Source organism: Sceloporus occidentalis, unplaced genomic scaffold (genome assembly GCF_023333645.1).
Source record: "Sceloporus occidentalis isolate IW3139 unplaced genomic scaffold, rSceOcc1.0.p SCAF_1, whole genome shotgun sequence".
Lineage (NCBI taxonomy): Eukaryota > Metazoa > Chordata > Lepidosauria > Squamata > Phrynosomatidae > Sceloporus > Sceloporus occidentalis.
The window spans coordinates 26187221-26214411 of record NW_028316981.1 but is presented as its reverse complement, the minus strand read 5'-3'; the positions used below and the strand labels follow the sequence as shown (position 1 = coordinate 26214411).

Here is a 27191-nt window from a genome sequence, read left to right as displayed (position 1 = left end):
AGATATCCTCTTTCAGTCCTCAGTCTAATTTGGTATAGAGTGAATAGAGTGCCTGACATTGCTTTCTGGAGCATGTTGTCCTTACCAACCCTGCATTCTTCTTTTTGAATGTCTCTGATCTAGTGCATCTGTGCACATGTGGCCAGACTGACATAAGGCTCACTGAAATCCTCTGGTGTAGAAATAGCTGTCATGTTAGCAGTCAACTCTTTTTTTCCCCATGATACCAGGCCCTGGTAAGTCAGACTGGAGGTGAGATCCAGTCAGTGGGGGATGCAAGATACAGCCAGCCTTCCTTATCCATGGATTCAGCCTTCCACAGTTTGCAAATATTAAAACAAAAATAAGAACCAAGAAGTAAATCTTGATTTTACCATTGTATATAATGGACACTATTTTACTATGCCATTGTATTCAATTGGACTTGAGCATCCACAAATTTTGGTATCCACTGGGTGGGTGGATGGGGAGGGTCCTGAAATCAAATCCTAGCGGATACCAAGGTCCCACGGTATCTGCTCTGGAGGTAGTGCTTGCTGAAACTGCAAGTGATTTCATGCTTTTGAAAAAATACACACTTTTATTCCATCTTGGAAATGCCTACTTCTTACTGTATAAACTATGGGGAAACAGCAGTGTGGTGTCTTTCCCTCTATGTGTCATGTTTTCTGTTTTTGAATAGAAAAATGACTGGAAGTGACTGGAGACTTACTCACCAGACAGTTGGAGTTGAGCTCTTTATGGTACAGGGCAAACAGAGAAATTGTAGAGGCTAAGCTGAGTTTTTAAAATTAAGAAATGCTGTATTAAATTATTGTTCATGATGTCTTAACTCTCCGTATTATCAGTGCAGGAGAAAGCCTATGCCCTATGGCTACCACCAAGGGACTAAATTGTTTGATGAATTTTCTGAGTAATACTTGTAATAAAGATCTGGTGAACAGAATTATGGAACTCAAAATGACAAGAGTTTGTTTGTTTTTTAGCATCAATGGGAACTGCTTTCTGAGTTCTTTTTCTCAAAAGCAGAAATAAAGCAGAAACATTGTTAGGTTGCTTTGCTTAAAAAGTTTAGAGTCAAGAGTGAAAGAGGGCTTACCAAGGTGAGCAACGACTGCTCCAGTTGCTCAGTTCAGCTCATCGTTATGGCCACACTTTCATAAATTCTATTTTCATATGATAATAAGGCCAAGATTGCATTTCACAGAATATAAAGTTCTACCTGCATGCTTATATGGAGGTCCAGAAAGACAACACTTGCCAACTGAGTAGCAGTGTGACTGATGTCTCCCAGGGCACACTTGAACAATCAGTGACTTTGTGGGTCAGGGTGAATCTGCTCTTAGCACTGTCTGACACCTTTTGTGAAGGGTGGAGAATTGTGTAAGAATCTACCAGGTATTTCCTTTTGCAACACCAAAAAATATTTAGTGAAATCCAGTTATGTTAGCATATGTCACCAAGAGTATTCTGGTCTTATTTTCCAATTTATTTTGCTGTTATGTGTCCACCAGTTTGATTCCCAGCTATGGTTGTCCACCAAGATCCACATGGTTCTGATCCTTGCTGTAAAGTCTTATGTGACATGTTGTCCGTCCCCCCGCCCCCATGCTGTAAATGGATGAGGTTCTAGTTCTTGGGGTTCTTTTCTGTAAGAGCCTGTGCCTGGAAGGAGAGACAAGGAAACTAAATCAAACCACAGTGACGTGGATTTGCTTTCTTATATAGTATTCAAGTCCAATTTCGGTGTGTCAGAAAGAAATATTTCTCTGGTGTTTTTTGATATGCCAAAAAAGCAAAACAACCAGAAGTTTTCCCCCTTCCAAAACTTCATTATAGATGCCATATTGAATCCAGCAAGCACTTGCTGTGTTCCCCTGCCAGCTGGGTCTGATGGGAGAAATGGAGATATCAAGTGTTGGGATGAAGGTCACAAGGCCCATCTGGCACCAGAACAGAGGATGATTCTGGCTGTCAGTCCTCTCCTGCTAATCAATTTCATGGGCATCTGACTCCTGTAAGAGCTGATGGCCAAGTCTGTGCTGCCCTTGCTGTTTGCAGTTTGTTTGCAATATGAAACCGCTTTTGAGTCCATGTAACATCTTATATTTTCAGGCTATGCATTTTGGAATAATTTTAAAAGTCATTAATTATCATTATAGTTTTAGATACCCCAAAGAAGTTACCATCATAGTTGTGTTAAAAAAACAAACCAATTAATTTGTTGGTTAGAGGATGCAGTTTATTTGTTGCATCAAAATCAACAGTCTTGTGGCACCTTCAAGACAAATAGGTTATAGCTTTCTTTAGTTTCCTGTTTTTTTCAAAAGTAACAAAAAGTTACTTTGGGATTACCTTAAAAAAACTTCAGTATCTGAATATAGCCACATAAGGCTGAGCACAAGTCAACACTTGCACCACGTGTCTTCCTCCTATGCCATGCAGTGGTGCTACACTTCTAGATTCTGATGTCCTCATTAAGCACCAGTTCTGAAATCCTGTGTTTCTTTCTTTTGGCTTTTACTGCTTCACCTCCAGTATAATTTTTGTAAGTTTTGCAGAGAAACTCAAATATTTGGCAATTCTTCTAGAAGCGTCAAAGCTGCTGCATAGCTTGCGGCTGTCAATTCTTGATCAGCCAGGGAAGTTCTTTACCCTTGCCTTTAGTATTTAGCAATAGCATTTACATTTCTATACTGCTTATCGGTGAACTCAGCACTCTCTAAGAAGTTTACAATCTGTAAGTCAGTTGCCCCCAATATGCTGAGTACTTGTTTTACCAACCGTCGAAAGGATGGAAGGCTGAGTGGACTTTCGAGGCCTCCTCTAGGATGGACTCATAACCTTGTGGCTGCAGTACTGGCATTTAACCACTGTGCCACCAGAGCTCCTTACATGCCTTTCTTCATGCCTGCAGCATTTGGTGCTCTACATGTCTATATCAGTTTATTTACTTTCTTTCTTTCTTTCCTGTTTAGGTATCACATGCAGTTGCTAAGCTTGTATTAGTTAGCTTCCACTGGCAAATCTCAGAAATTTTGGAAAGGTAAGCCACTTTTAATTTGTACAAAGATGCCATTTGTCTCTCACTTTTCTGTGTCAAAAACAGGCATCTCTTGTTCAAAACTTGCAAAAATGCTTTGAGTCATTTGCAGGCTTTAGTTTAGGAAAGGGATTTTTCTCAACCTTATACTTGATTTATCGGAGAGTTTACAAATAATAAGATTTCTTTTTCCTAATAGCAGTGAATTGGAATAAGTTCACAATTCATAATCAGCATACACATCATACATAGAACAGGCTTAGATTCTGAGGCAGGAGGAGTGAAGCTCAGAGGAAGCAACGTTAACAACCTAAGATCTGCAGTTGGAACAATACTACTAGCAGAAACTAACAAAGACATAAAGCAATTACTGAAGGGGGTCAAGGAGGAAAGTGCCAAGGTAGGCTTGATGGTGAACACGAAGAAAACAAAAATAATGATTATGGAGGAACTACAAGAATTCTTCCTAGATAATGAGAAAATTGAGATAGTTAAAGCATTCTCATACCTTGGATCAAACATAAATCAGACACAGACTGCAGTCAAGAAATTAGAAGGCTAGGATTGGGAAGAGCAGCTATGAAAGAATTTGACAAGAGCATAAAGTGTAAAGATATAGCTATGAACTGTAAAGTAAGGATCATCCAAGCCATTGTATGACTAAATTGAGGCTGTTGTACTTTGGCCATGTCATGAGAAGGCATGAATAATTAGGAAAGACAATAATGCTAGGAAAGGTAGAGGGCAGTAGAAAGAGAGGGAGACCACATGCCAGATGGATGGGTTTAGTCAGGGAGGTATGGGCATGAGTCTGCAGGACCTGAACAGAGCAGTGGAGAATAGGGAGTCTTGGAGATGTGTCATCTATGGGGTCACCATGAGTCAAGGTCCAGCCAAGATCATTTAACAACAACAATAGATGTGTCTCACAAAACACTTCACCTATATTTTGATCTCATCAACTTGACACTGATAGCACTGTGTTTATCTACAATTTTAACACTTTTTTCCTGGCTTTCAGGCACAAGTCCAATTCTGTCCAATTGCTAGTGGAAGCACGAGTTCAACCTGCCTCATCCAAACACGTAAGTAATAGGGCATTTGGTTTGCTTGATACTAAAATGTCTTGTATGGTCTGTTTCTCTTGCCCTCTTGGTCTGCTATTTGCTGACATTTAATCCAGTTTCATTTCTGCACAAGAGGTGAGGCTGTTGATGATTCAATAATGAAATTCTAGCATGAAGCTAAGAGCTTGATCTTGCAGACTGGCCTGGATCTCCTTAGTTTGAACTGGAGTTTGAGTGAATATTTACCACAGGAACAATGCAAATGCCAGCTGATAATTTTGGAGGAGTGGTAGCTCAAATCTTCAGCTTTTTAAAAGAATATCTTCCTCTTGCACATTAAAAAACAAACAAAACGCCATTCTGTAGAATTAGTGATAGGTACCTTGGTATTTTGATATTTTGTTTCCTAACCTGATGTATACAACTCGCATCTTCATAGCTGACTTGGCTAGTAGTTAGATAACTGAATTACCTTTCACTTTCATACGGAGATGACAGAGTAATCTAGTAAATCCCAGAGCCAGGAGAAAAGACTGAAGTGTTCTGAGTTTTTAAAAAAACTGGCACAGTCTATCAGTTTGCCAGAATGTTTTGTGTATAGATTTAATGTTAGAGTTTATTTCTTAGAGTTAAATGAGTGCTTTCAACAAAAAGATGTTTCCCTGAATGCTCTAAATAAGATGTTTAAAGGAAAAGGGTTATGTTGAGCTCTGCTGGAAGCCATATGACTTGCCCTGATCTCTAAACCACCTTGCTCCCCTGCCATCTGTCAAGTGCCCTGTAGTGTGCTGAGTTGAGTCATCTTTGCTCCATCCCATATTGTTTGTGGCATCTTTTCCAAAATACTTAAAATATGTTTAGTAAAATGGCCTTCCCTGCACTTGTTGGTTTAGCTTTCTTTCCTTATCCCCAACAGTTTTTTTTACATTTTTGCATCTTGCAGCAGCTAATGTGAAATGTTGTTTATAATCCTGAGCAAGCCATTTTAATCATAGTGTCCAGTTGTCCTTCACAAAAAGTGGGTCACTTCCTTACATCCATTTAAAGTAATTGCTTTTTGGAACAAGGAGTAGTTGTGAGAGAGGCTTCACCTTTTGCCATTGACAAATACAAGCTTTAGCCATATCAGAAATGAGCTTGTGTCAATATCAATGCTGATTATAAATAGGTCTTGTACATTTGTGTTTTCAGTACAGTATGTCTAACAAATGACAGTAGCGAAATGTAAAATAGCAATAGCTCTCAGATGTAGAAGCCATTTTAACACTGTGCCCTAGGACATACAAGCCCTAGATCTCAGTAATCTGTATATACAAAGGCTCTTGTGCAAATCATGGGTTCAAGGTTTGCAGATACAACATGTGTTGTGAAGGCAAGTCATGTAGTTTTCATAATCAGTTTGTCAGATTCTTATCAGTGACTTAATGTAGTAATACATTTGCTATGTTATTGTTTAAGCAATGTAATTATAACTGTTTGTCCTTGTGTAAGGCTTAAGCAGTATAATTATGACCATTGCAATATACACTGTCAGTCTGAGAGCTAGCAAATATAGGAGCCTCAATTTCTGATGCCCCCTGGTGCTGGTATGGCTTATAAGCCAAACAGTGTAAGCAGTTGATTTTTAACTAGCCCCAGAATGGAGCCAAATTTATTCATCATCTCCCATCTGAACAAAGATAGCCATTAATTCTCTTCTGAAAACAAGTGAAATGCTGAACAAAACAGGAGTAGTTCTCAAGAGCATTATTTAGGGAAAGTGAAATGTAAACAAATGTAGTTAAGCTGGTGTAATCAGTTAGCCTATTATTTCTGGTTAAAACATGTTGGTGGATGCAACATGAGAAACTATGGTGGTAACGTTATGCATTTCAATCTGATTTCTCTCTGAATAGCTCCCATCTAAGGACTTCACAGTGTTTTTGCTCAGGCAGGCAATTATGCCCCATTTTCTTGTCAGTGACTCTTTCTTTCTTTCTTTCTTTCTTTCTTTCTACCGTCCTTTCCTATTTCAGGCCATGGTACATTCCTCCCAGCACTGTGCAGTGTGTATGCAGTTTGTCCGAAAGGAAAACTTGTTGTCCCTGGCTTGTCAGCACCAGTTCTGCCGCAGCTGTTGGGAGCAGCATTGTACAGTACTTGTCAAGGATGGAGTTGGAGTAGGTGAGCTCAGAGTAATGGGTTGTTTGGAAAGCTTTTGGTATACTGACATCCCTTCCTTTCTTAAATAATCTTTTATATAGAGAACATAAATGTGTTCAGTCAAAGACAAATGCTTTACAGAGTGTGCAAGTTTTGTTTATTTTGATTGCTACATATCATTTTGGGTTGTGAGTCAGTTCCATGCAGCCCTTTCTAATTTCTGAATATGGCCTGCTGATTTTCTCCCAAATATTTAATATTCAGCTTTCCTTAGTGTGGACTATTCTCATTATTTTATTTTCAACTGCCACTGCTAAGGAATCATAAATGCTTTCTACTGAATGAATACTTCTGGTGACAGTATTCCAGGTCCATCTTCCAAGAAATGCTGCTAAATTGCATTTTAAGAGTTTGACAGTTTTGTAAAATGAATAACCCTAATCTTCTGATAACATTGGCCAGGCTTCTTTCACTTAGAGTAGTTTTTCTGGCTTTCTTTTTAATAGGCATTTCCTGCATGGCTCAGGATTGTCTGCTACGGACCCCAGAAGATTTTGTGTTTCCATTGCTACCTAGCGAGGAGCTGAAAGACAAATACAGACGCTACCTCTTCAGGGACTACATTGAGGTATAGCTTGTCATTTTAATCATAAAGTTCTGTGCTGTGCTACGGAAATACGCATAATTTCTGTGAATCTGCATACTTTCTATACATTCAGAGTAGTACCAAATACATCCTGAAGCAGTTTCATTTAGCTAATAAAACTCTAGCTATGTTTAGTCGGTAGAAAATGTAAAGGATATGTGTCTGTGTGTGCGCACACGCACAACACACACACAGAGACATGCATGTCTGTACACACACACACATGCATACTACATACTTCTTCAAAAGCTGTCCTAATAGAAATACAATAAAATGGAAATATATAAAATCTGTTTCATTCAAAGAGACATAAATTGCATATCTTGATAGATGTATTTAAATATATAAATTAGCTTACTTCTTAAAATGGATTTACATCTACCCAATCTGAGCAATTCAGGTGGCATTATATAAAACAAATATACCAAGAAACGAGGGTGTAAAACTAGTTTTATTGTTGAAATTTAAAAGGAATAAGGATGATTTATTGATGTAATTGTCTAGTGTCAAGAAAGCTTTACATCTTTCTTGCATGTCTGTAAGGATGGACTTTGGAAGACACTTTTCAGAAAGGATTCTGATTGCTTTTGTGCTAGGATAATTGTTTTATTTTTGTTTTTTGCACATAGAACACTGAAAATAACTGTACCCTGTAGCCCAGTTTTTAGATGTGGTCTTTTGTTTCACAGAGCCATTTCCAGCTGCAGCTTTGTCCTGGTGCAGACTGCCCTATGGTCATACAGGTACAGGAGCCCAAAGCCCGCAGAGTGCAGTGCAACCGCTGCAATGAGGTTTTTTGGTAAGAAAGTAAATAAGAAAGGTCCAAAACACACTACAGAAATGTCAGGGATGATGGGAGTTGTAGCTCTTCACCTCTGGCTCGAACTCACCACCTTGTTACGCACCGGCGCTGACCAGTTTTGGCCAGTGGTTAAAGCTTTGCTCTAAAGCAGCAGAGTTACAGAGAATAGGCTGAAGACCCTGACAAACTCTCCAAGCCTTCTCACTCTTGCTTCCACAGAAGTCTTCACACTTCTTCAGGATCCAGCTGGCTCTTGTATCTTCACCCAAGACACCAGACAACTCAGTAGTCTTATATAAAAGATCTACTTGATTCTACTATATACAGCTCCAAAACTATCCAATACAACTCCTCACTACTACCCACAAAATACATTGGGATTCATAGCCATTATTATAGTCATTGCAAAATACCACCCACTGTTGTCTGTTTCCACCCAGTGGGCGTGTACATCCACTCTCATTGGTTTTCTTGGTTCAACCCACAATTAGTGATTTCATCATTTCACCTTGTCCACTTAACAATTCTCAGGTGTTTTCAATTATCCACTTTGCATTTCTGTCCTTGGCATTTAGGACTTGCTAATCACATTACCTTTTACACCTGTGTGGCTCCTAATTGCTTCTGCTGAGTCATCCTGACTCTCACATACATGTTTTATTTCATTCACTGTATATCCCATGTTGCATTTTCCTTAACAAGAAATAGTGTGGGTTTTCCTTTACCATGGGTTTTCCTTTACCATGCTACAGGAGTGGGAATTGTGCAGCTCATGGCCTACATATTTTATTTATTACACATCTGCTTCTAAGCTCCAAAACACACTGCAGAAATAATCCAGTTTGAGACCTCTTTAACTGCCCTGGCTGAATGCTAGGAAATTCTGGAAATTTTTGTGAGACATTTTGTGAGGCATGGCAGGGGGTTGGACTGGATGGTCCTAGTGGTCTCTTCCAACTCTACGATTCTATGATTCTATGATTTAGCCTTCTCTGTCAGAGAGCTCAGGTGCCACAATAAACTATAATTCCCAGAATTCCCTAGCACTGAGCCAGGGCAATTAAAGTGGTCTCAAACTGGATTATTTCTGTAGTGTGTTTTGGACCTAAGACATACCTGTGGCTGAATTTTAATGTAGTGTCAAGTTTATGAAAGGTGAACAGACATCCAAAACATGCAGAATGCAGTATAGGTTCTATAAGTAACTTAGCTTGGAGGCGCAGTGGCTGGTTACAATCAAGAATCCATGTCCTTGGTGCTATCTTCACCAGTGATCAGAGGGATGCATGGGATAGGGAAAAGACTTATTCATTAGGGCATAAAAGGCAACAGTACTACTACACTGCAGCATGCAGTGACAGATGAGTGCTGTATACAGAAAAAATGGAAAAAACTTTACAAAGCTAATCTGAATGCTGTCTATAGGAATAGAAGTATGGGGACAAAAAATGTGTTTAATATCATCACATTTCCATCAGTAACATCGTTTCTTTCCCCCATTTAGTTCAGACCTTTTTTTAAAAGAAATATATTTTTCAGGCTAGTAAATTCAGTTTCTGCTATTCTATGGGACTAGTGTGTTTATGTGCTTTCAAGTTGTTTGTTGACTTAAGGCGACCCAAAGAATTTTTTAGGGTTTCTTTAGGGGCTATACAGACTGCCCCTTTGGGGTGGTCTGCAGCCACCCCTCTTCACCCTGGATGGAGTAAAAAGGTAGGTGTGCTCATGCTCGAGTGCCATCATGGCACACGCCATGTAGACAGGCACACACCACAATGGCACCTGGGCGGCGCGGTGAGGGCTCAGAGTGTCTGGATGCTCAATCCTCACTGTGCCAGTCTGTAGAGCTCCTTAGTCAAAGAATACTCAGATGTAGTTTAGCCAGTTCATTCTGCTGAAATATAACCTAAAGCAGCTGGTATTCATTGGCCATATTCCATTCAAGTACTAACCAGGGCTAACCCTGCTGAGCTTCCAAGATCAGATGGGATATAGTGCCTTTAGGATATTTAGGCCCTTATAGGACATTTATAGCCCTACCCAAAATTTGCACAGCACTTGTATGGAATTGTAGAACAAACACAACTTGTATGATTTTTATTTTTGCCCTTTACAAAGAGTAAACAGTAATTTGGTTGCATGTGTTCCTTTAAGTTTCAAGTGTCGGCAGATGTACCATGCTCCCACAGACTGTGCCACCATCAGAAAATGGCTCACTAAGTGTGCAGATGACTCTGAAACAGCTAACTACATCAGTGCTCACACTAAAGATGTAAGTGTGTTAGAGAAAGCATTTCATTTATAACTTTGCTTCTGTTTTTGTGCGGAGTAATAAAGTGTGGTAAGATGCATCTGGATGTATGTATTATTATGGGTATTCATCCCATATTTAATGTCCTCCTTTATTATCTTCTGTATCTCATCCTGCCCTCACCAATACCTACCAAGCCTAATAACAGCAAACATGATCACAGTATTGAAAATTTAGTCACCTTAGATTGATTCCACATTAACAGGTTAGCTATCAATAAATGATGTATATATTCAAGCCTGCAATATTTCTACTTCCAGATATATCTCCAAGAAATGCTGGATTGGGTGTATAAAGATGATTAATTTTTCCAGAGATAAGGCAAATTTTAGGGCAATTACCCCTCCCAGAAGGAAAGACTGGATCCTATTATTTTTTTCAGATCCTTCAGCCAAATAAATTTCTCTGTTTCTTTGAAGAAACAAGACAGTTAAGGATGGAAGATGTAGATCAACAATTAAAAGCAGACTAGATGTAGCAAGAGATAGTAACATCTCTGACAAAGTGAATACATTCCCCTAGTGTTGGGCTGTAAAAACATGCTGGTGCACCTCAGTATAAATGTGAAACATGAAAAAGTTGAATGGAAAGAATGGAAACTTGGTGGTATTTTGGTTGTGGTGCTGGAGTCAGATGTGGAAAGTGGACAGAAAACATGTAGGACAGCATTGGGAAATTTTGTATTACAAACCATAAAGAGGAAACATTATGTTTTCTCAGATTACTGATCCATCTAACCCATTACTTAAACCAGCTCCTCAAGTCTAAGTGGAGGTGTTCAGCCACCATTATCCCTGTCACTTTTCTAACTGGTGCAGGACTCAAACCCTAGCACTTTCTGTAGTTTGTATGCAAAGCCTGTGCTCTACAGTTTAACTATAGTCATTGTAGTGCATGCATCGGCAACCTACGGCCCGTGGGCCGGATCCGGCCCGGGGAGGAGCCAGATCCGGCCCCCGCCTTGTCCTGCCGCAGGCGCCGCCGCCGCCAAGGCCTTTGGGCCAGTCGGCAGCCTCCTCCACCTCCTCCTCCCCTTCCTGCGCCTCTGTGCTCTCCTTCTCCGGGGCCGGAGGCACCTCTTGCAAGCCCTTGTTTGCGAGCGCGCGCTTACAGGGCTTGCAAAGAGCAGCTCCTTCTCTTGAGGGAGCCTGGCAGGGGCTGGCCAATAGAAAAATGGCGGGGGGGGGGGCTGTTTCTAGCCCCACTCTGCCATTGGCCAGCCTGAATGAGGAAGACAAACTTGGGAAGAGCAGGAGGAGGAGGAAGACCTCTGGCCCAGAGGGAAGGGAAAGGAAGGGCCGTTTCCTAAACCCCTTTGGCTCTGAAAACGAACAACAAGAGGAGGAGGAGGAGGAGGAGGAGGAGGAGGAGGAGGAGGAGGAGGAGGAGGAGGAGGAGGAGGAGGAAGGTACCATTTCCAATATGCATTTCCCCCTGGATTTAATAATATTCCCATGTATAATTTCCCCCTGGATTTAATAATATTCCCATGTCTCTTTCCCCCTGGATTTAATAATATTCCCATGTATATTTTCCCCCTGAATTTAATTATATTCCCATGTATATTTTCTCCCTGGATTTAATTATATTCTCATGTATATTTTCCCCCTGGATTTAATTATATTCCCATGTATATTTTCCCCCTGGATTTAATAATATTCCCATGTCTCTTTCCCCCTGGATTTAATAATATTCCCATGTATATTTTCCCCCTGGATTTAATAATATTCCCCTGTCTCTTTCCCCCTGGATTTAATAATAATCCCATGTCTCTTTCCCCCTGGATTTAATAATATTCCCATGTATATTTTCTCCCTGGATTTAATAATATTCCCCTGTCTCTTTCCCCCTGGATTTAATAATAATCCCATGTCTCTTTCCCCCTGGATTTAATAATATTCCCATGTATATTTTCTCCCTGGATTTAATAATATTCCCCTGTCTATTTCCCCCTGGATTTAATAATATTCCCATGTCTCTTTCCCCCTGGATTTAATAATATTCCCATGTATATTTTCCCCCTGGATTTAATAATATTCCCCTGTCTCTTTCCCCCTGGATTTAATAATATTCCCATGTCTATTTCCCCCTGGATTTAATTATAGTCCCATGTACATTTTACCCTTATTTATATATTTCCCCCTTATTTATTGATATCAGTCAGCTTTTGAGATATGGGCCCACTCTTTCTGAAGCCGAGAGAGTGTGACTTTCCAAATTGTCTTTCTGTGCGTTTTTTGTCCTTATAATGCTGCCTTGTTGTGACAATGATGGTGGTGGTGATGATGGTGATATTGATATCAGCCAGCTTCTGAGGCACGGCCAATGCAAGTTGCTCTGATTTTTACAAACTCATGCGCAGTGAAGAAAAACCAAAGTCCCTTGACCAAGTACACACTTCTGAGTAGTATAGTTGGTGCAAGACACATGAAACCTAGGGCAAATCACTTCTTGCTAAACCAGCTTTACATGTCAAATATGCATAGCCATGTGAACTCATGTTCAGTGTGAAACCCAAAGAGTTTGGTTATGCAGTAAGCCTCTGAAATATGCAAGAGGCCATGTTAAGTAAAGCCATGTTCAATGCCCAAATGTGCTGTTTGGAATGTGGGAGAGGGGTTGGCCAAAAGGAAAGTACATATTTCTGTCATCTGTCTAGGAATAATGCCCAAATGTCCTCTATTTTGATCATGGCTAAGAAACATGCATTTATATTAACATTTTTTAAAAAGCATCATTTTTTTTTGCATGTCCTCCATTTTAAAAAAAGTGTCCTACATTTGAAAATGTTGTCCTATATTATTTATTTATTTATTTAATTATTTTTTGGCTTCGGCCCCCCAGTTGTCTGAGGAACAGCAAGCCGGCCCCCGGGTCAAAAAGATTGCCTACCCCTGTTGTAGTGCATACATGAAATAACTGGAGATTAGTCCAAGATACAGTGGAAGAGAAATTGAAAGGAAGAAGGGCCACAAATGAGTTGAGGAGCACATGCTTTGTGTACAGGAAGTTCCCTGCATCTCTGGGAAAGTATCAGTTACTGCAAGCCGTTATAGACAGTACTGAGCGAGATGGGCATATAGTCATTTTTTGGTGCATGTCAGATTGTGTTCCTAGGAAAAAGAAGAGACTGACTAAAGTACAGCTAAAGCAGGTAGAAGGGGAAAGAGGATGGAGACTTCAAAGGGCTGGGACAAGACAGAAAATAATGATGCTGAAGACCAGTTTGTTGATAGAAACAGATGAGGAGTTCTAATTTGTTCCTGCATTTTCTCCATAGTGTCCCAAGTGCAATATCTGTATTGAAAAGAATGGTGGCTGTAATCACATGGTAAGTAGTTTTTAAACAAGATCAGGACTTCTTTAAATATATTGCTTAATTTTAGGTCTGGTTTTGCTTGAAACTTGTTAATGCCTGCTCTCTCTCCCCCCCCCCCCCTTCTTCTTGTACAGCAATGTTCAAAGTGCAAGCATGGTAAGTGCACAGCAGTGGGTTTTTGGGTGTTGGAGTTAGAGAAAAGGTTTATCCCTTTTCTTCTTTGGAAACAATCCAGTGATCCATAAACACACTTTAAGTTAAGAAATGGGAATTCCTCTAATAGCTATCCTTCATCACTTAAGACAGATTGCTTGTGCTCCTAATATGAGCTGCTGTCTCAAATGCCTTGTGCAGTAACTTGGACTCTCCTTATTTCCTGCAGACTTCTGCTGGATGTGTCTAGGAGACTGGAAGACTCATGGCAGTGAATATTATGAATGCAGTCGGTACAAAGAAAACCCTGATATTGTAAACCAGAGTCAGCAAGCACAGGCCCGAGAGGCCCTTAAGAAGTACTTGTTCTATTTTGAGAGGGTAGGCAACATCTTCTTGGCTAGAGTTAACTATAACCTGAGCATCTTGTCTTGTGCCAATGGTCAATGCTAACAATGCCTGTATTTGCATTTATTCAGTGGAGAAAACATTCTGTAGCCACAACAGTTTCATAATCTGAATTTAGAGTCTTCCTCAAGGTTACATTTCCAGATGCAAGCTTCTTCCCAGAAAATCTCTGCTAGCCCTGTAATGGGAGTGCTCTCCTTTGAAGTCCATAACATTTGCTTGCTTTAAATCTTATAATACTGAGCTGCCTGTGTTCTATAGGTAAACTTTTCATAAGGGGACAGTTTGCCTTTCATAGATCTGTGTTCTCCTGCATCAAATCTAAAAAACATTCCTTAGGTTATAATTCTTTTATCAATTCTTATTTTGGTTCTGCACTGCAGAACGCACCAGTGTATCCACACAACTTCCTGCAGAGATTTTTCTCTCATATCTGAAGTCCTTTAAAGCAACAGCAATCAATTCTGAAGGCTGCTATATCTGCAAGATGCAGTGCTTTATCACGGAATGTTAGCCCCTTCCTGGAAACAAAACTAACATCTTTAACAGTAGTTATTCTATCAGCAGCTCTACTGGTATCTAAACTGTTTTAAAACACAGGGCAATGGACTGTGGCAATAAACAGAATATTGCTGAAAATAATGGTTATCCACATGGATGTTTCTTACCTATTGTCTGGATTTATATTCAGAATTGCATAGTAGCAATGATGTTCTTATAAAAGAAGGAGCCCCGGGAAAGCACCAGGTGAAGGTGAGCTAGACAGTCAGCTATCTGGGACTAAAAAGTCTCCAGCCTGTAGACTCAGGTTGACCTATTCTAAGAATGTTCTTCCTAATGGTATCATGTTTGCTGGTTCAAAGAATTTATATTTTGATTTATGTAACAGACTAAAAAATCAGTTAACATTGTGAGTTTTTTAAAAAGCCACTTCAGGGGTTTCCCATCGTGGAAAATTTCAGGTAAATATAGGTATAATCAAACTTGTTTTTTAAAATTCTCAGGATATATTGAGCTTGGGTTTGTCACAGCTAAGCTGATATTGAAAGTTTGATACTTCAAACACATACACATTCGCTTTTTAGATGATGGTGGTGTTAGTGGTGGAGCTTAAGGGAGCTGCCACTTGGTATAATGCAGGCTTAGAAACAAGGGCTTAGAAATTTTTATTTATTTATATCCCACTTCCCTCCCAGCATGAGATTCAGGACAGCAGTCCAAATTACACTTTTGAAGTGCAGCTCCAGAGCCCCCAGTCACTATGGCCATTGACATTACAGTTGAAATATATATATTAAAAAAAAGGATTATTACTTTTTTGCACTTTGGGTCCTATACCATGAATTCTATATTCCTCTCAAGTATTAGTTGTGTTCTGACATTTGTCTAAACTGGAATTGTTAAGCCATGTATGAACACAAGTCTGGTCTTCTATGTGATGTTTGAATGTATTGTACTTGGATTCAAACAAATATAAGTAGAAGCCAACCTCCAACCTTTCTGCTCACTGGGAGTGGGCTGGAATGTGGGACGCTAGGTCTGCATGGGTTGATATTTCCTATTCAGAAGTAACACATGAACAAGACTGTCAATATAAATACAAAGTGGGAATATGAGTGGAAATGTCATATTGGTCTTAGAATCCATTAAATTTTAATGTGGTGATACTAAAAAGTGTGTCTAATTTGAAAGGAGCGTCTCTCTACAGTATTTTCAGGTGAGTTACTCTAGTTTGCAGGGCCTCAGTGTGTCTTTTTTGCTTGTTTTCCCAGTGGGAAAACCACAATAAGAGCTTACAGTTGGAGGCACAGACATACCAGCGGATTCAAGAGAAGATACAGGAAAGGGTGATGAATAACCTGGGAACGTGGATAGACTGGCAGTACCTACAGAATGCAGCAAAGCTACTGGCTAAGGTGGGTGTGTTTGTTGTTAAGTGTAGCTCCATCGTGTCAGTACAGGAGTAGGGTGGGGTGTGATTGGACACAGTAATATTTCATGGATTGTATAGCCACGAAATCCTATTCCTGATATGGAGGGCTTAAATAGTAACAAGGTGATGGCATAAACCACAGGGCACAAGTCAAGGAAGGCATCAGGTAGATTTCTTAGTACTGTAAATTAATATTGGCTAGAGATCTGAATTATAGACTGGAGTGGGTCATTTCTACCCTTCAAATCTTGTGGGGATGTTGACGGCTTAGGGTGTAGGAGTATTTCTAGTATACATTTCTAAATGTATCTTTTGAACCAGGGGTAGGCAATCTTTTTGAGCTGGGGGCCGGGTTGCTGTCCCTCAGACAACTGGGGGGCCGAAGCCAAAAAATAAATAATTAAATTTATATATATATATATATATATATATATATATATATATATATATATATATACCAGGACAAATGTAGGACAAAATTTTCAAATGGAAGACACTTTTTTTAAAAAAAAAATGGAGGACACGCGAAAAAATTTGCTGATTTTTAAATTTTTTTAAATATAAATGCATGTTTCTGAGGCTTCTATAGACAATTGCCCCCCAAAGGCCCCGGCGGCAATCGGCGCCAGGACCGGGCTGGGGCCAGTCCCAAGGCCTCGCCGGGCCGCATCCGGCCCGTGGGCCACAGGTTGCCTACCCCTGTTTTGAACGTTCTTGGGCTAGTATTGCAAACATTGGAAAACTCAATTTCAGGATGCAATTCAACTTATTGAATGGGTCTGTTTTATTGGCAGCTCCACCCATTGTGTCACATAATGATGTTGTATAGCATATTGAGTGGGTGTATATTTCAAAGCTGACAGATAGCTCCCCCCAAGATTTGGAGACGAACAGAGAACATTTCTGCAGGCACATGTCACAAGCACAATTTACCAATCTGCCTTTCATTCTTTTTTTACTGCAGTGTCGTTACACTCTGCAGTACACATATCCCTACGCCTACTACATGGAATCTGGTCCCAGAAAGAAATTGGTAAGAACTTTTAATGGCAACTAAATGTCTTAATGAACAAGGCGGGAAACATGGGGTGTCAGACAAAGTTGTCCTGTCAATATCTGAGAATGATGGAAAGGGACATGGTAGAAATCAAGCTGATAAAAGTAGGTAAATTCTTACTTTACAGAATTTGGTTGTGAGACCTCTTGGCAACAACATCTAAGCCAGTGGGTTCTGCATAAAAAGAATAGGATATAATTGTAATAAATTACATATCTTTTTACTTCATCTTCCTTTGATTGTCTTTGGCAAAAATGCCAAAATAAAACATTTACAGTACACATTAAATAGTCCCATAATGTTGAGTATAATTTATTTGCAGCAGTAAGGGTACTATAATGTTACTCTTGTCCAGTATCTTTTCAACATTCTTAGTCTCTTCCCCATCTTCAAGGCTGAATAGGAGTTTCTGTGAATTCTGTTTTGTTTTTGTATGGAGAAAGGTGGAAATAAAACAGATTGCTTTTTATATCATAAAAAATTAGCAAGGATCACCTGTTGTACAAATGTGTAGTCCTTTTAAGCATTGTTTGCTCACTTGCTTACCCATTGCAAAAACAGGTTTGGAATTAATGAAACTATACTGAAAACCTTAAAACATTTATTGATAGCATGTAAGATTGCTGCTTCCCTTTTGTATTACAGGTTTTTATGTTAGAAAGGTCCTTACGCAAGGTAACCTACTAAAATAGATGAGCTGTGCCACATCACTATATGAATACACTAAGGTTACACACAGAAAGTGAAGAATGATCAGTGATGACATCAAGTTTCCAGTTTTGATCTGGGATTTATCCAGCACCTTTTGGTACTCATGCATTTAGACATCAGATACAGAAATTCTGCTGTCTGACTATTTGAGCCTAGCAAACGTGCTTTAGCTTTGGCTTACTATATAATGTTCCTTTAGAAGTGCCTTCCACTGTGAACAGCAACAGCCATATGTATTTCTCAGGGCAGGAGATGTGGGAAGGGAGGGAAAGAAAACAAGAAAGAGTATCTTCTTGAATAAAATGATTTTTAATCTTTTCTTTTCAGTTTGAATACCAGCAGGCTCAGCTGGAAGCAGAAATTGAAAATCTCTCATGGAAGGTAGAGAGAGCGGATAGTTACGATAGAGGGGTGAGTAACAAGCTTTGGCCACATTCTTTCTATCTAATTCATGAGTTGGGTTACTATGCAGAAGAGGTCAACAGATCCCATGTTTGATGCCAACTGGTATTAAAATTGGAGAAGTGGCTCTTTAAAATACTTTCCTTGATTTCCTTATCTTTATCATAAAATACCACATTTGAGAAACATAGGGTAAGTTGTTTTTTGATTTACATCAGTGATGAATTTCAAGCTTTGATAAGGACATCACCTAAGTGCCATCTTCTTTACCACTATGGTTAATGAAAAACTCCATGTGATTGGTGATCATTAGGTGGGCTCATATTCTAAATCCACTGTTGACCATTAGTTACATTCCATGTCTCAGATCAGATTTAAAAGAATACATGCATATTTATTTTTTTCCCACCTTCCTGCTATTAGATTAGCTTTAGGGGCATTGCAGTTAGGACAGGATGCAGGAGGAGGTTATTAGTTAGAATTTTTTTGTATTTTGCTTTATGTTGCTCCTTGTATGTTGTTTTATGTTTACTTTTTTAAAAAAAATCCATTGTTTCTCTTGCATGGATATCTGTGAGAAACTGGTGCAAAAAGGGGGATGAATTAGAATTGAAAGTATGTTCACTGAGTCCATAGAACTCCTCTCATATTTGTATATATTGGAAATCATCTCTCCCATTCATTCAGTCTGTGGCAGTTCATCTTTGTCTCTGTGGCTCACACAGTTGGGCAGAATACCCAGTTGGGACTCACACGGTTGGGTATTCTACGCAATTGTGTGCATTCACAGATGACCACAAAGACCTGCAGTTAGAAGTATGCAATCTCTCCTTTCCTTGCCAGCAGAAATAAAGCTGATCTTATTCTTTCTCTCTCTGCCCAGGACTTGGAGAATCAGATGCACATAGCTGAGCAGAGGAGAAGGACCCTGCTGAAAGACTTCCATGACACATAAAGTAGCAGGAGCTGTCAGGGCACAGGGGTGAGAGCAAAGCGCAAGGTGGCGGTGAGAGCAGCAGCAGAAGCAGCACAAGAAACTGGCCATCCATCACCACCTCCACAGAGAAGGGCTGAGGACAACACTTCACCATCCCCTCGCAAAGCCAGACACAAGCTAGCACCACAGCATAGTCTTCTGTTTTTCCTCTCTTTTTCTGCTTTTCATTTTTGCCAGGCTAGAGGATGGAGTTCAGATTGGCACCTTTTCCTGGGACTTCTCTCTCCCTGTTCTTGGATTGTTATGGGAGGGAGTGCTGGTTTTTCCCCTGAATGGCTGTTAATAGCATTAGATCATTACAGACTTGCATAATTTTCAACAGTTGTACAATTATATAAAACAAACCCTAGAATAACACAACCCCCTTTTAAAAAAATAAATTGGAATTGGAGTGTGTTTCCTTTTTAATAAGCTGCTTGTAAAATTAATGGCTGCTTCTGTTCTCTCCTTCCACCACCCCTCTTTTGCACTGAAGGTTATGAAATAGACCAGCTGTCTGTCTGTTGGCACCTCTGATGTGCACTTTTTTATTGCTTGCCCTGTGACTGCTTGAGGTGAGCAGTGCCTAGGCCAGCATACAGTTGAGTGGCCCTCTTAGTCTTCTCTGGCTATGCTGCAGCAGTAGGGCAATGCTCAGGGCAGCATGGGAAATGGCTCCAATCCTAATGTTTCATTGACTTGAGGTTTTTCCTGAATGGATTTGGGTCCCCCCCCCCCCCCCGGGGTTTCTCTTTTCTGCCAAAATTAAAATACTTGAAGGGGTTATGTGAGTACAACCTCAGCTGTCAATAGCATAGTAACAGCCACTTTGGTTTTACCTGGGGAGCCATACAACAAGGCATGTTATGTCTATGCCTTGCATAGCTGCAGAACTCAGTCATGTCATGCAACAACCTGGTCCTTTACATGACTGTAAGGTGATATATCAAGGTTTATTTCTCTTGCCCTGACAAGATCAAATTTCCCCACTTCTTATTGAGGGAAAGCTGTGCCATTTAACATGTTTGATTATTTAATATATATATATTGGCAGCATGACAAGTCTTTTGAAACATGTTTGAATGGTAAATATACACCAATGTCCTAGATACAACTCAAAAGCTGGCTGAAAAGTAACCAGCAAATTAGAAGAGTGCTGCATAATTAGTATTAAGGTTCATGGTGGCTTATGATTGGCAGGGGATTCTGAACTCCTTAATGTGTGTTCATGTCAAATTTTCCTCAATCCATGCTAAAAGCTAGTTGTAAAACAGTGTCCAGAAACTGCTGTGTAAGGTGTGTGAACAGAGCACGTCTGGTTACTTTTGCTGATCCACTTAGAGAGGGAGATGGAACTGCTGGATTTTTCCTGAAGTTGCTTTGTTGATGGTCTGAAATGAGAATGTTGTTGCCACATTGTTTACAAAAGCATGTTGCACTGAGTTTTTCTTTGTGCATTGATCATGACCTTTTGGATTTGGAAGAGGGATTGGATCATTATTCTCTGCCCATTTCACCTGCCTTTCTAGCCTTTGAGTTTTATTAGTGACTTGGATATTGTCCTGGCTCTTGGAGCTCATCTGCCATGCCACCCACTGTCCCTTTCAGCTGCTGCTACTACTACCTCAGGCACTCCAAGGAAAATAACAATACCCTCCACCTGCTTGCTCCCCTAGTAGATAACACCCAAACCCTTTTAATATGACTATCTCCCCATCCATTAACCCATTAACCAAGCATAGGAAGGAAGGTACAAGGCTAAGCAGTAATGCCTAGGAGAGAAACTCCCACACGTCCATCCTTCTCATGCTTCCCTCTTCCATTTACCTTTTCCCCATCCCACTGGTCTTTTATAAGTCTCTTGTAGCTGATACAGCATGACAACCTCATCAGGCTTGCTCCTTTAACCCACGTTGATCTGCTGTAAATGGAGATCATGTAATTGTGTTCTATTGGCTATAGATGTTTCAGTTTTCTCTGCATGAAGTCCACATCTGGGCCTTTGATATATAGAAACAGAGCCAAAATCTTTTAGCAAGTACAAAAAGTTCAGTGTGTGTGTGACTAAATTACCTACAGGATACATTAGCATTCATTCTGTTACTGGTTGGATGAGATGTACTGCATAAATTGCTAGCATAGGGTTATTTCATTTAATCCAGCAGCAATTGGATGAAGATCAGCCTCCAAATATGGAAACCATTTGACTTCCCAGTTTTTACTGTTTATTGCTCGCCTGACCTCCTTGCTTGCTTACACAGTGTTTAGTCTGTGAAAGAGGTGAGCATCTTTTGTTCTTTAAACTTAGACTGAACTATCTAGCTAGTTGAATTTATTGTGTTAAGGCATACATTCTTCTGTAGCTCAGTACAGTCTAGTGCAAAAGGGAATGATGTATGTTTTGCACTACATCTGACAAACAATTGTAACTGGTTGAATTTGATGGTAGTGCATTCATAATGTCCAGCATCAAACCAAGCTTTCTATACAGTGTACTAAGATGTGCTCTGTAAGCAAGTATTGTAGGGCTTCATTCAGCATTGCAGAAGTGGACACCTGTTTGTGCAACAGAATTTTCCTGCCTTCTCCTCACTCTGGCAGCTCCCCACATGCCCCCCAAATTTGCTTTAGATGGTCTCCCCTTCTGAGAGCAGATTTAATGGGAGGCGAAGAGCTATGGCTGAGGTCAGGAGAAGGAACTGCTTCATCGGTGGTTGCCATTCTTTTTCATTAGTGAATGAATGCAGTTGGATTTTATCAGAATAGCTGCCACTTAGTTTGAAACTATCAGCATTCAAGTATGTATAAACTATCATTTTTAGTCCCAGATTTTGCAGATGAGCAAATTATTTTTCCACAATATCCTCCCTATTTTAGAATTGCACAGTCCCTCAGTCACTGCTTGAAAGGTTTTGTCATTGATGGAAATAAGTAAGGCCCTAGGAATGTATCCTTGTTCCCCACTGTGGAAACATATAGTGGTATTTTTATTACCAGCATGATCCTAGAGTAAGTCAGATTTTCTCCTCTTTGGAAAATCCCTGGTTTGGGGTGGGGAGACTGAAATTACAAATTCATGGCATCTGAGCTGAGCAGGGATGGTGAACTTGTGGCCTTACAGATGTTCAGCTTGCAACATCTTCATCTCATACCATTGGCTATGTTGACTAGGGCTGATGGGAGATGAAGACAAAAACTATCTGAAGGGTCACACATTCCCCAGTCCTGCTATAGGTAATTTATTTCCCTCATTGGTAGTTAACATCCTATACTCAGCGCTTTTGTCTTCCTTTTTCTGTAAGACTTGGGCCTAAGCCAATTTGGCAGCTATTTTCATCCTTCATTCTGCTTTTTTAAAAGTTTGGCTTGGCTCACCGTTGTCTCCAGTGCTTATTTTAGTTTGATTTACCTTGCATTTAGTATTCCCTATCACAGCTCTTTTATAAAGAGACACAGAACACCTAAGGCAATATCTCTGCATCAAGTCCTGATAGTGAACATGGAGGCATTCAGTTTATACTAAATTGTCCTGGCCAGCAGATCACCGTGCAGCTCAAAAGCTTGCATACAGGTATCAAAGGAGACTTTACAAACAGGAGAGAAATCTTTCCCGCCAGTTTTTTGCTTGTACTTTCCTAGCAGCTCTTCTCTTTTGCAGCAGCTAGGAGTTTTCTCTTGACCTGAATAAAACTGAATGTCATCTGTGTGCCATGCTAATGCTACAGGAAGAACCAGAGACTCCGGTCCCTATTACAGCACTGTCTCAATTCATCTTAAAACTTTTTGTTTCTCAGATCGGCTTCATTTCTCAGTAGATTTTTTAAAGGAAATCTCTTTCGTGCTCACTCAAGTCTGGACTGATCCAAGTTTTCAGGTAGTAGCTTCTGCTATGGGAGCTTTTTTTATTACGCAGAGTGCTACATTATCATGGCTGCCTTTGCTCTGTCCCTCATTGAGGTATGGGGGAGGGAAAGCAATCTCAAGAAACTGCCAACACTTTTCCGGCATTAGGATGGGAAGGGGCAAAGGAAAGAGCCCTTGAAGTTTCCCTTCCTAAAATTGTTTATTTGAAATAAATTGTGAATTTCTAATTTTACAGATGTGTTTTGTCTTTTTTCCTCCCCTTACTGGCATTGGATGTATCACTGAATAATGAGAAAGAGGTAAATGGGGTGAGAGCAAAATAAGTTTAAATTTTTCAGGTTAATCTGGAGCTGGGAAACTTTAACTCTACCAATCTGCAAGTGGTTATAGATCCCATTTCTATTCTTGACGTTGCCAAGGTTTTGTGTTCTACTTCCTGGATAATGCATTTTATTGTTTTCTGTAATCTGCCTAGAGAACTTTATGGAGTTGATTATGAATCAGTTGCACTTGCAGAAAAAGTTTAAAGAACTAGTCTGATTGGAAGTCTTTTCCTTCCACAAATAGAATGGCCTGATCCATGCAGAAATTGTGCATCTAATTCTTCCTAATGATATTTGCTCCTTGTTTCTGCAGTGTTTTTGCTTTTGCTCCCTTTTGTTTCCTTGTACTTCACAATCAGGAACTGGCAAAACATGAGTAGTATTACTAGTAGTAATGTTTAATTTATTTATTTCCCGTCTGTCCTCAAAGTTTGAGGTGGGTACAGCATGTTAAAACACATTAAAAATACATAACCCATTGGTTAAAATTCACTACTATAAAATCATTAAAATTCCTTGCCTAAGAAAACCCTATGAAAATCCTTGTGTCACCAGAAGTAGGCAGGTGACTTGACACACACACTTTTCACAGTCATGTCTCTTAGTTCCCTTTCTCCTCTTTGATAACTAGATTAAATGTAGTAGTGTGGCCCACAATGTGCCCATTCACTAATAAGATAATGAAAAGTAACTACAAAGATAAGGGCTTAAATACCCTAAAAGAATCAGATCCTGTCTGATCTTAGAAGCCAAGCTGGATCAGCCTTGGTTACTACTTGGATGGGAAACTGCCCAGGTGCTGCAAGCTATATTCCAGAGGAAAGAACTGAGAAAACCAACTCTAATAAAACTGAAATTCATGAGGTCATGTTACATGGACAGGCAACTTGAAAGCATATACACACACAGATGAGGGTAAAGAGATGTGCAAAAGCAATCTCTCCAGATAATGAATAATAAGAGAAACTGTAGTAGCAAATGCTAGTTTAAATGTATAAGCTGCTGCTCAGCTTTATCCCTGTACTATTTTCCTTTCACAGCTTTGCAAGTTAATAGAGCAACTGTTCTATATAGAGTTGTTATTTTTTGTTGTTGTGTGCCTTCAAGTCATTTCTGATTTAATGCAAACCTATGTTGTTGTTGTTAACTGCCCTCGAGATGATCTCAACCCATGGCGACCCTGTGGATGGGACATCTCCCTTCTAATCATGTTTTGTCATCTTGGCTTCAAGGAGATCTCTGACTTGTTCTGCTCCAGGACCCATTTGTTTGTCCTTTTGGCTGTCCATAACATCCTCAGCACTCTTCCCCAGTTACTGTCCAGCTCTCACATCCATGCATGGTAATAGGAAATACAATGGCTTGCATGATTCTCACTTTTGTGTTTAGTTGTATAGCTTTGCATTTTAGAATCTTTTATAGTTTTCATAGCCGCTCTTCCCATTCTTAATCTTCTGATTTCCTGGCTTCAGTCCCCATTTCTATCAATGTTTGATCCCAAGTATGGGGATTCTTTTACTACTTCTATTTCTTCATTGTCTAGGTTGGACTTCTGAGGGTCCTCAGTGGTCACTGTTTTTGTTTCTTTATGTTCAACATTAAGCCTGCCTTTGCATTTTCTTCCTTGATCTTCCTTAGTAAGTGTTCCAGGTCTGTGAGGTTTTCTGCTAGTACGATGGTTTCATCAGCATACCTTAGATTGTTGTTAGATTATTCCTCCTATTCTCCTCCTTTTGTGTCCAAGCCTGCTTTTCTTACAATATGTTCTGCATATAAGTTGAACAGATAGGGTGATAAGATGCAGCCTTGTCTGACTTCTTTGCCAATTGGGAACCATTCTGTTTCTCCATGTTCTGTTCTGACAGTAACCTCTTGTCCTTGGTACAGACTCCTCATCAGGACTGTCAGATGTGTTGGCACTCCCATGTCTTTAAGGCCATTCCATTCCTTTCATGATCTATGCAGTCAAAGGCCTTCAAAGGTCTATGAAGCACATGCTGATTTTCTTTTAAAATCCTTTGGTGCACTCATTAGCCATCCTATGTTTGATTGAGTGTGGTCCCTAGCGCCTCTTCTTTTCCTGAACCCTGCTTGGGCCTCTGGTATTTCTCTCTCCATGTATGGTTAGAGTCTTATGTGCAGAATTTTGAGCATAGTTTTCCTTGCATGGGATATTAGTGCTATGGTCCTATAGTTGCAGCAATCTCTTGTGTCTCCTTTTTTGTGGATGGGGGTTTATATCGATGGTTTCCAATCTTTGGGCCATCGTTCTGTTTCCCATATCTGTTGACGCAGTTTGACTGGAATATCGTCTGTTCCTGGTGATTTGTTTTTCGCCATTTCTCTTATTGCAGATTCCACCTCACTTTTTAGAATTTGGGGTTCAGCTTCACATGACTCTTCGTCCCATGTGTCCTTCATGCTGCCATCTCTTTTGTACAGCTCTTTTGTGTATTGCAGCAAACTTTTTTTAATTCCTTCCTGGTCTTGAATAATAATAATAATAATAATTATTATTATTATTATTATTTTGCTCATCATACGGTGTCCCAGTCCTTGCTTTGAATTTTCCTTTGATTTCCTGGATCTTGTGGAATAGGCCTCTTGTTCTTCCCATGTTGTTGTTGTTTTCTGTTTCTCTGTGCTGCTCATTGTAGTAGTTTCCTTTATATTTCCTCACAAGCCCTTGTACTGATGCGTTGGTGGATACATGGAAGGAAGAGCCATATGAAGCAATGACCTCAGCTTACATGCAGAGGATGCCCTTACCAAAAATGGCTGCAACTTCAGCCTCGCTTCATAGGACGCCCTTACCAAAAATGGCTGCAGCTTGAGCTTCAACGCAGAGGGTGCCCTTACTAAAGATGGCCCCAGTGTCGACGCCGAGAGCGCCCTTACCAACAACGGCGTCGACTCCAGCCTCAACTCACAACGAAAGCGAGGATGCCCTTTCTGAGATCTAAAATGGCTGCCTTTTACGTGCCTGAAGCCACAGAGCGTGCCCTTTCCCTGGCAGTTCCCTTAGTCCTTGGCCCTCCCTCCAGAGTCCTTCAGGGGCCCTCCGCCGTCGCTCGCTTTTTACGTGCCTGAAGCCAAAGTGCGTGCCCTTAACCTGGCAATTCCCTTGCTGCTAGTACAAAGCCTTTCAGCGGCACATCCGTGCGTGATGACGTAACGCCGACAACGTCATTGTTTACACGGCGGCGAGGCCTGTGGCGGCTCCGTGAGCGGTTGCCGTGGTAACGCGCGGCCGCTTCGGGCCTAAAATGGCGGCGGCGACGGAGGAAGAGGACGAAGAGGGCCCTTCGCTGCCTGGGCCGCCGATAGGGCGCCGAGCCGTCTGCTCCCGGCCCTACTTCGTGGTGCTCATGGTCTTCGCCCACCTCTACGTCCTCAACGTCCTGGGGCTGCTCCTCTTCGTCCACATCAGCTCCGACGACGGCGGCGGCGGCGGCGGCGAGACCGCGGGCCCCGCGCAGGACTCGAACCCAGCACCTCCTCTTCCTTTGCCTCAGGGGAGCTCCCGCTCTCTGGCCCTCCCGCGCTTGGAGGGCATCAAGGCAAGCGAGCGGGGAAGAAGCCGGCCCTCTCTTGGCCTGCAGCCACACTGGGGAGATGATAACACGCTTTGGAAGCGCTTTAACTCGTTGTCTCACTCTTTGCTATGGAATTCTGGGAGTTGGAGTTTGTTGTGGGGCCCAGAGGGCCCCACAACAAACTCCAACTCCCAGAATTCCATAGCCTTAGCCAGACAGAGAGTTAAAGCGCTTTCAAACCGTGTTATTATCTCCCCAGTGTGGCTGCGTTTTCAGCTTTGATTTTCTCTCCAGGAGGACTTCTTAATTCCTTCTTTTTTCATTCCAAGGTCGGCCATAAACAGAGGCTGGAGCTGCTTCCTAACAAAGTCCATTCCATGAAGACCCTCAGCTTGAAACCGCTTCTTTTTGGTAAGAGACATAGACACTTGTGGGGATATATATATATATATATATATATATATATATATATATCTAAGTCCTGTGAACTCCGGATCT

The 27191-nt window shown here is 40.7% G+C and overlaps 2 protein-coding genes across 4 annotated transcripts in view; both read left to right on the top strand.

The window, feature by feature from the left end:
- Positions 1-23066, top strand: part of LOC149321260 (E3 ubiquitin-protein ligase ARIH2) — a 51373-nt gene extending 28307 nt beyond the window's left edge. For all 3 annotated transcript variants that reach the window (XM_089518477.1, XM_089518471.1, XM_089518486.1), the window contains 13 exons: positions 2979-3046; positions 4065-4128; positions 6126-6273; positions 6759-6880; positions 7588-7697; positions 9855-9972; positions 13292-13342; positions 13465-13486; positions 13713-13864; positions 15664-15807; positions 16789-16857; positions 17920-18003; positions 18878-23066. In XM_089518477.1, the coding sequence (XP_089374603.1) occupies positions 2979-3046; positions 4065-4128; positions 6126-6273; positions 6759-6880; positions 7588-7697; positions 9855-9972; positions 13292-13342; positions 13465-13486; positions 13713-13864; positions 15664-15807; positions 16789-16857; positions 17920-18003; positions 18878-18949 (1224 nt within the window). In that variant the 3' untranslated portion in view covers positions 18950-23066. The remainder of the gene's footprint in view (positions 1-2978; positions 3047-4064; positions 4129-6125; positions 6274-6758; positions 6881-7587; positions 7698-9854; positions 9973-13291; positions 13343-13464; positions 13487-13712; positions 13865-15663; positions 15808-16788; positions 16858-17919; positions 18004-18877) is intronic.
- Positions 23067-26348: 3282 nt separating this feature from the next.
- Positions 26349-27191, top strand: part of LOC149321258 (transmembrane prolyl 4-hydroxylase-like) — a 34532-nt gene continuing 33689 nt past the window's right edge. The window contains exons 1-2 of the mRNA XM_089518462.1: positions 26349-26717; positions 27023-27104. Coding sequence (XP_089374588.1) covers positions 26424-26717; positions 27023-27104 — 376 coding nt within the window. The 5' untranslated portion in view covers positions 26349-26423. The remainder of the gene's footprint in view (positions 26718-27022; positions 27105-27191) is intronic.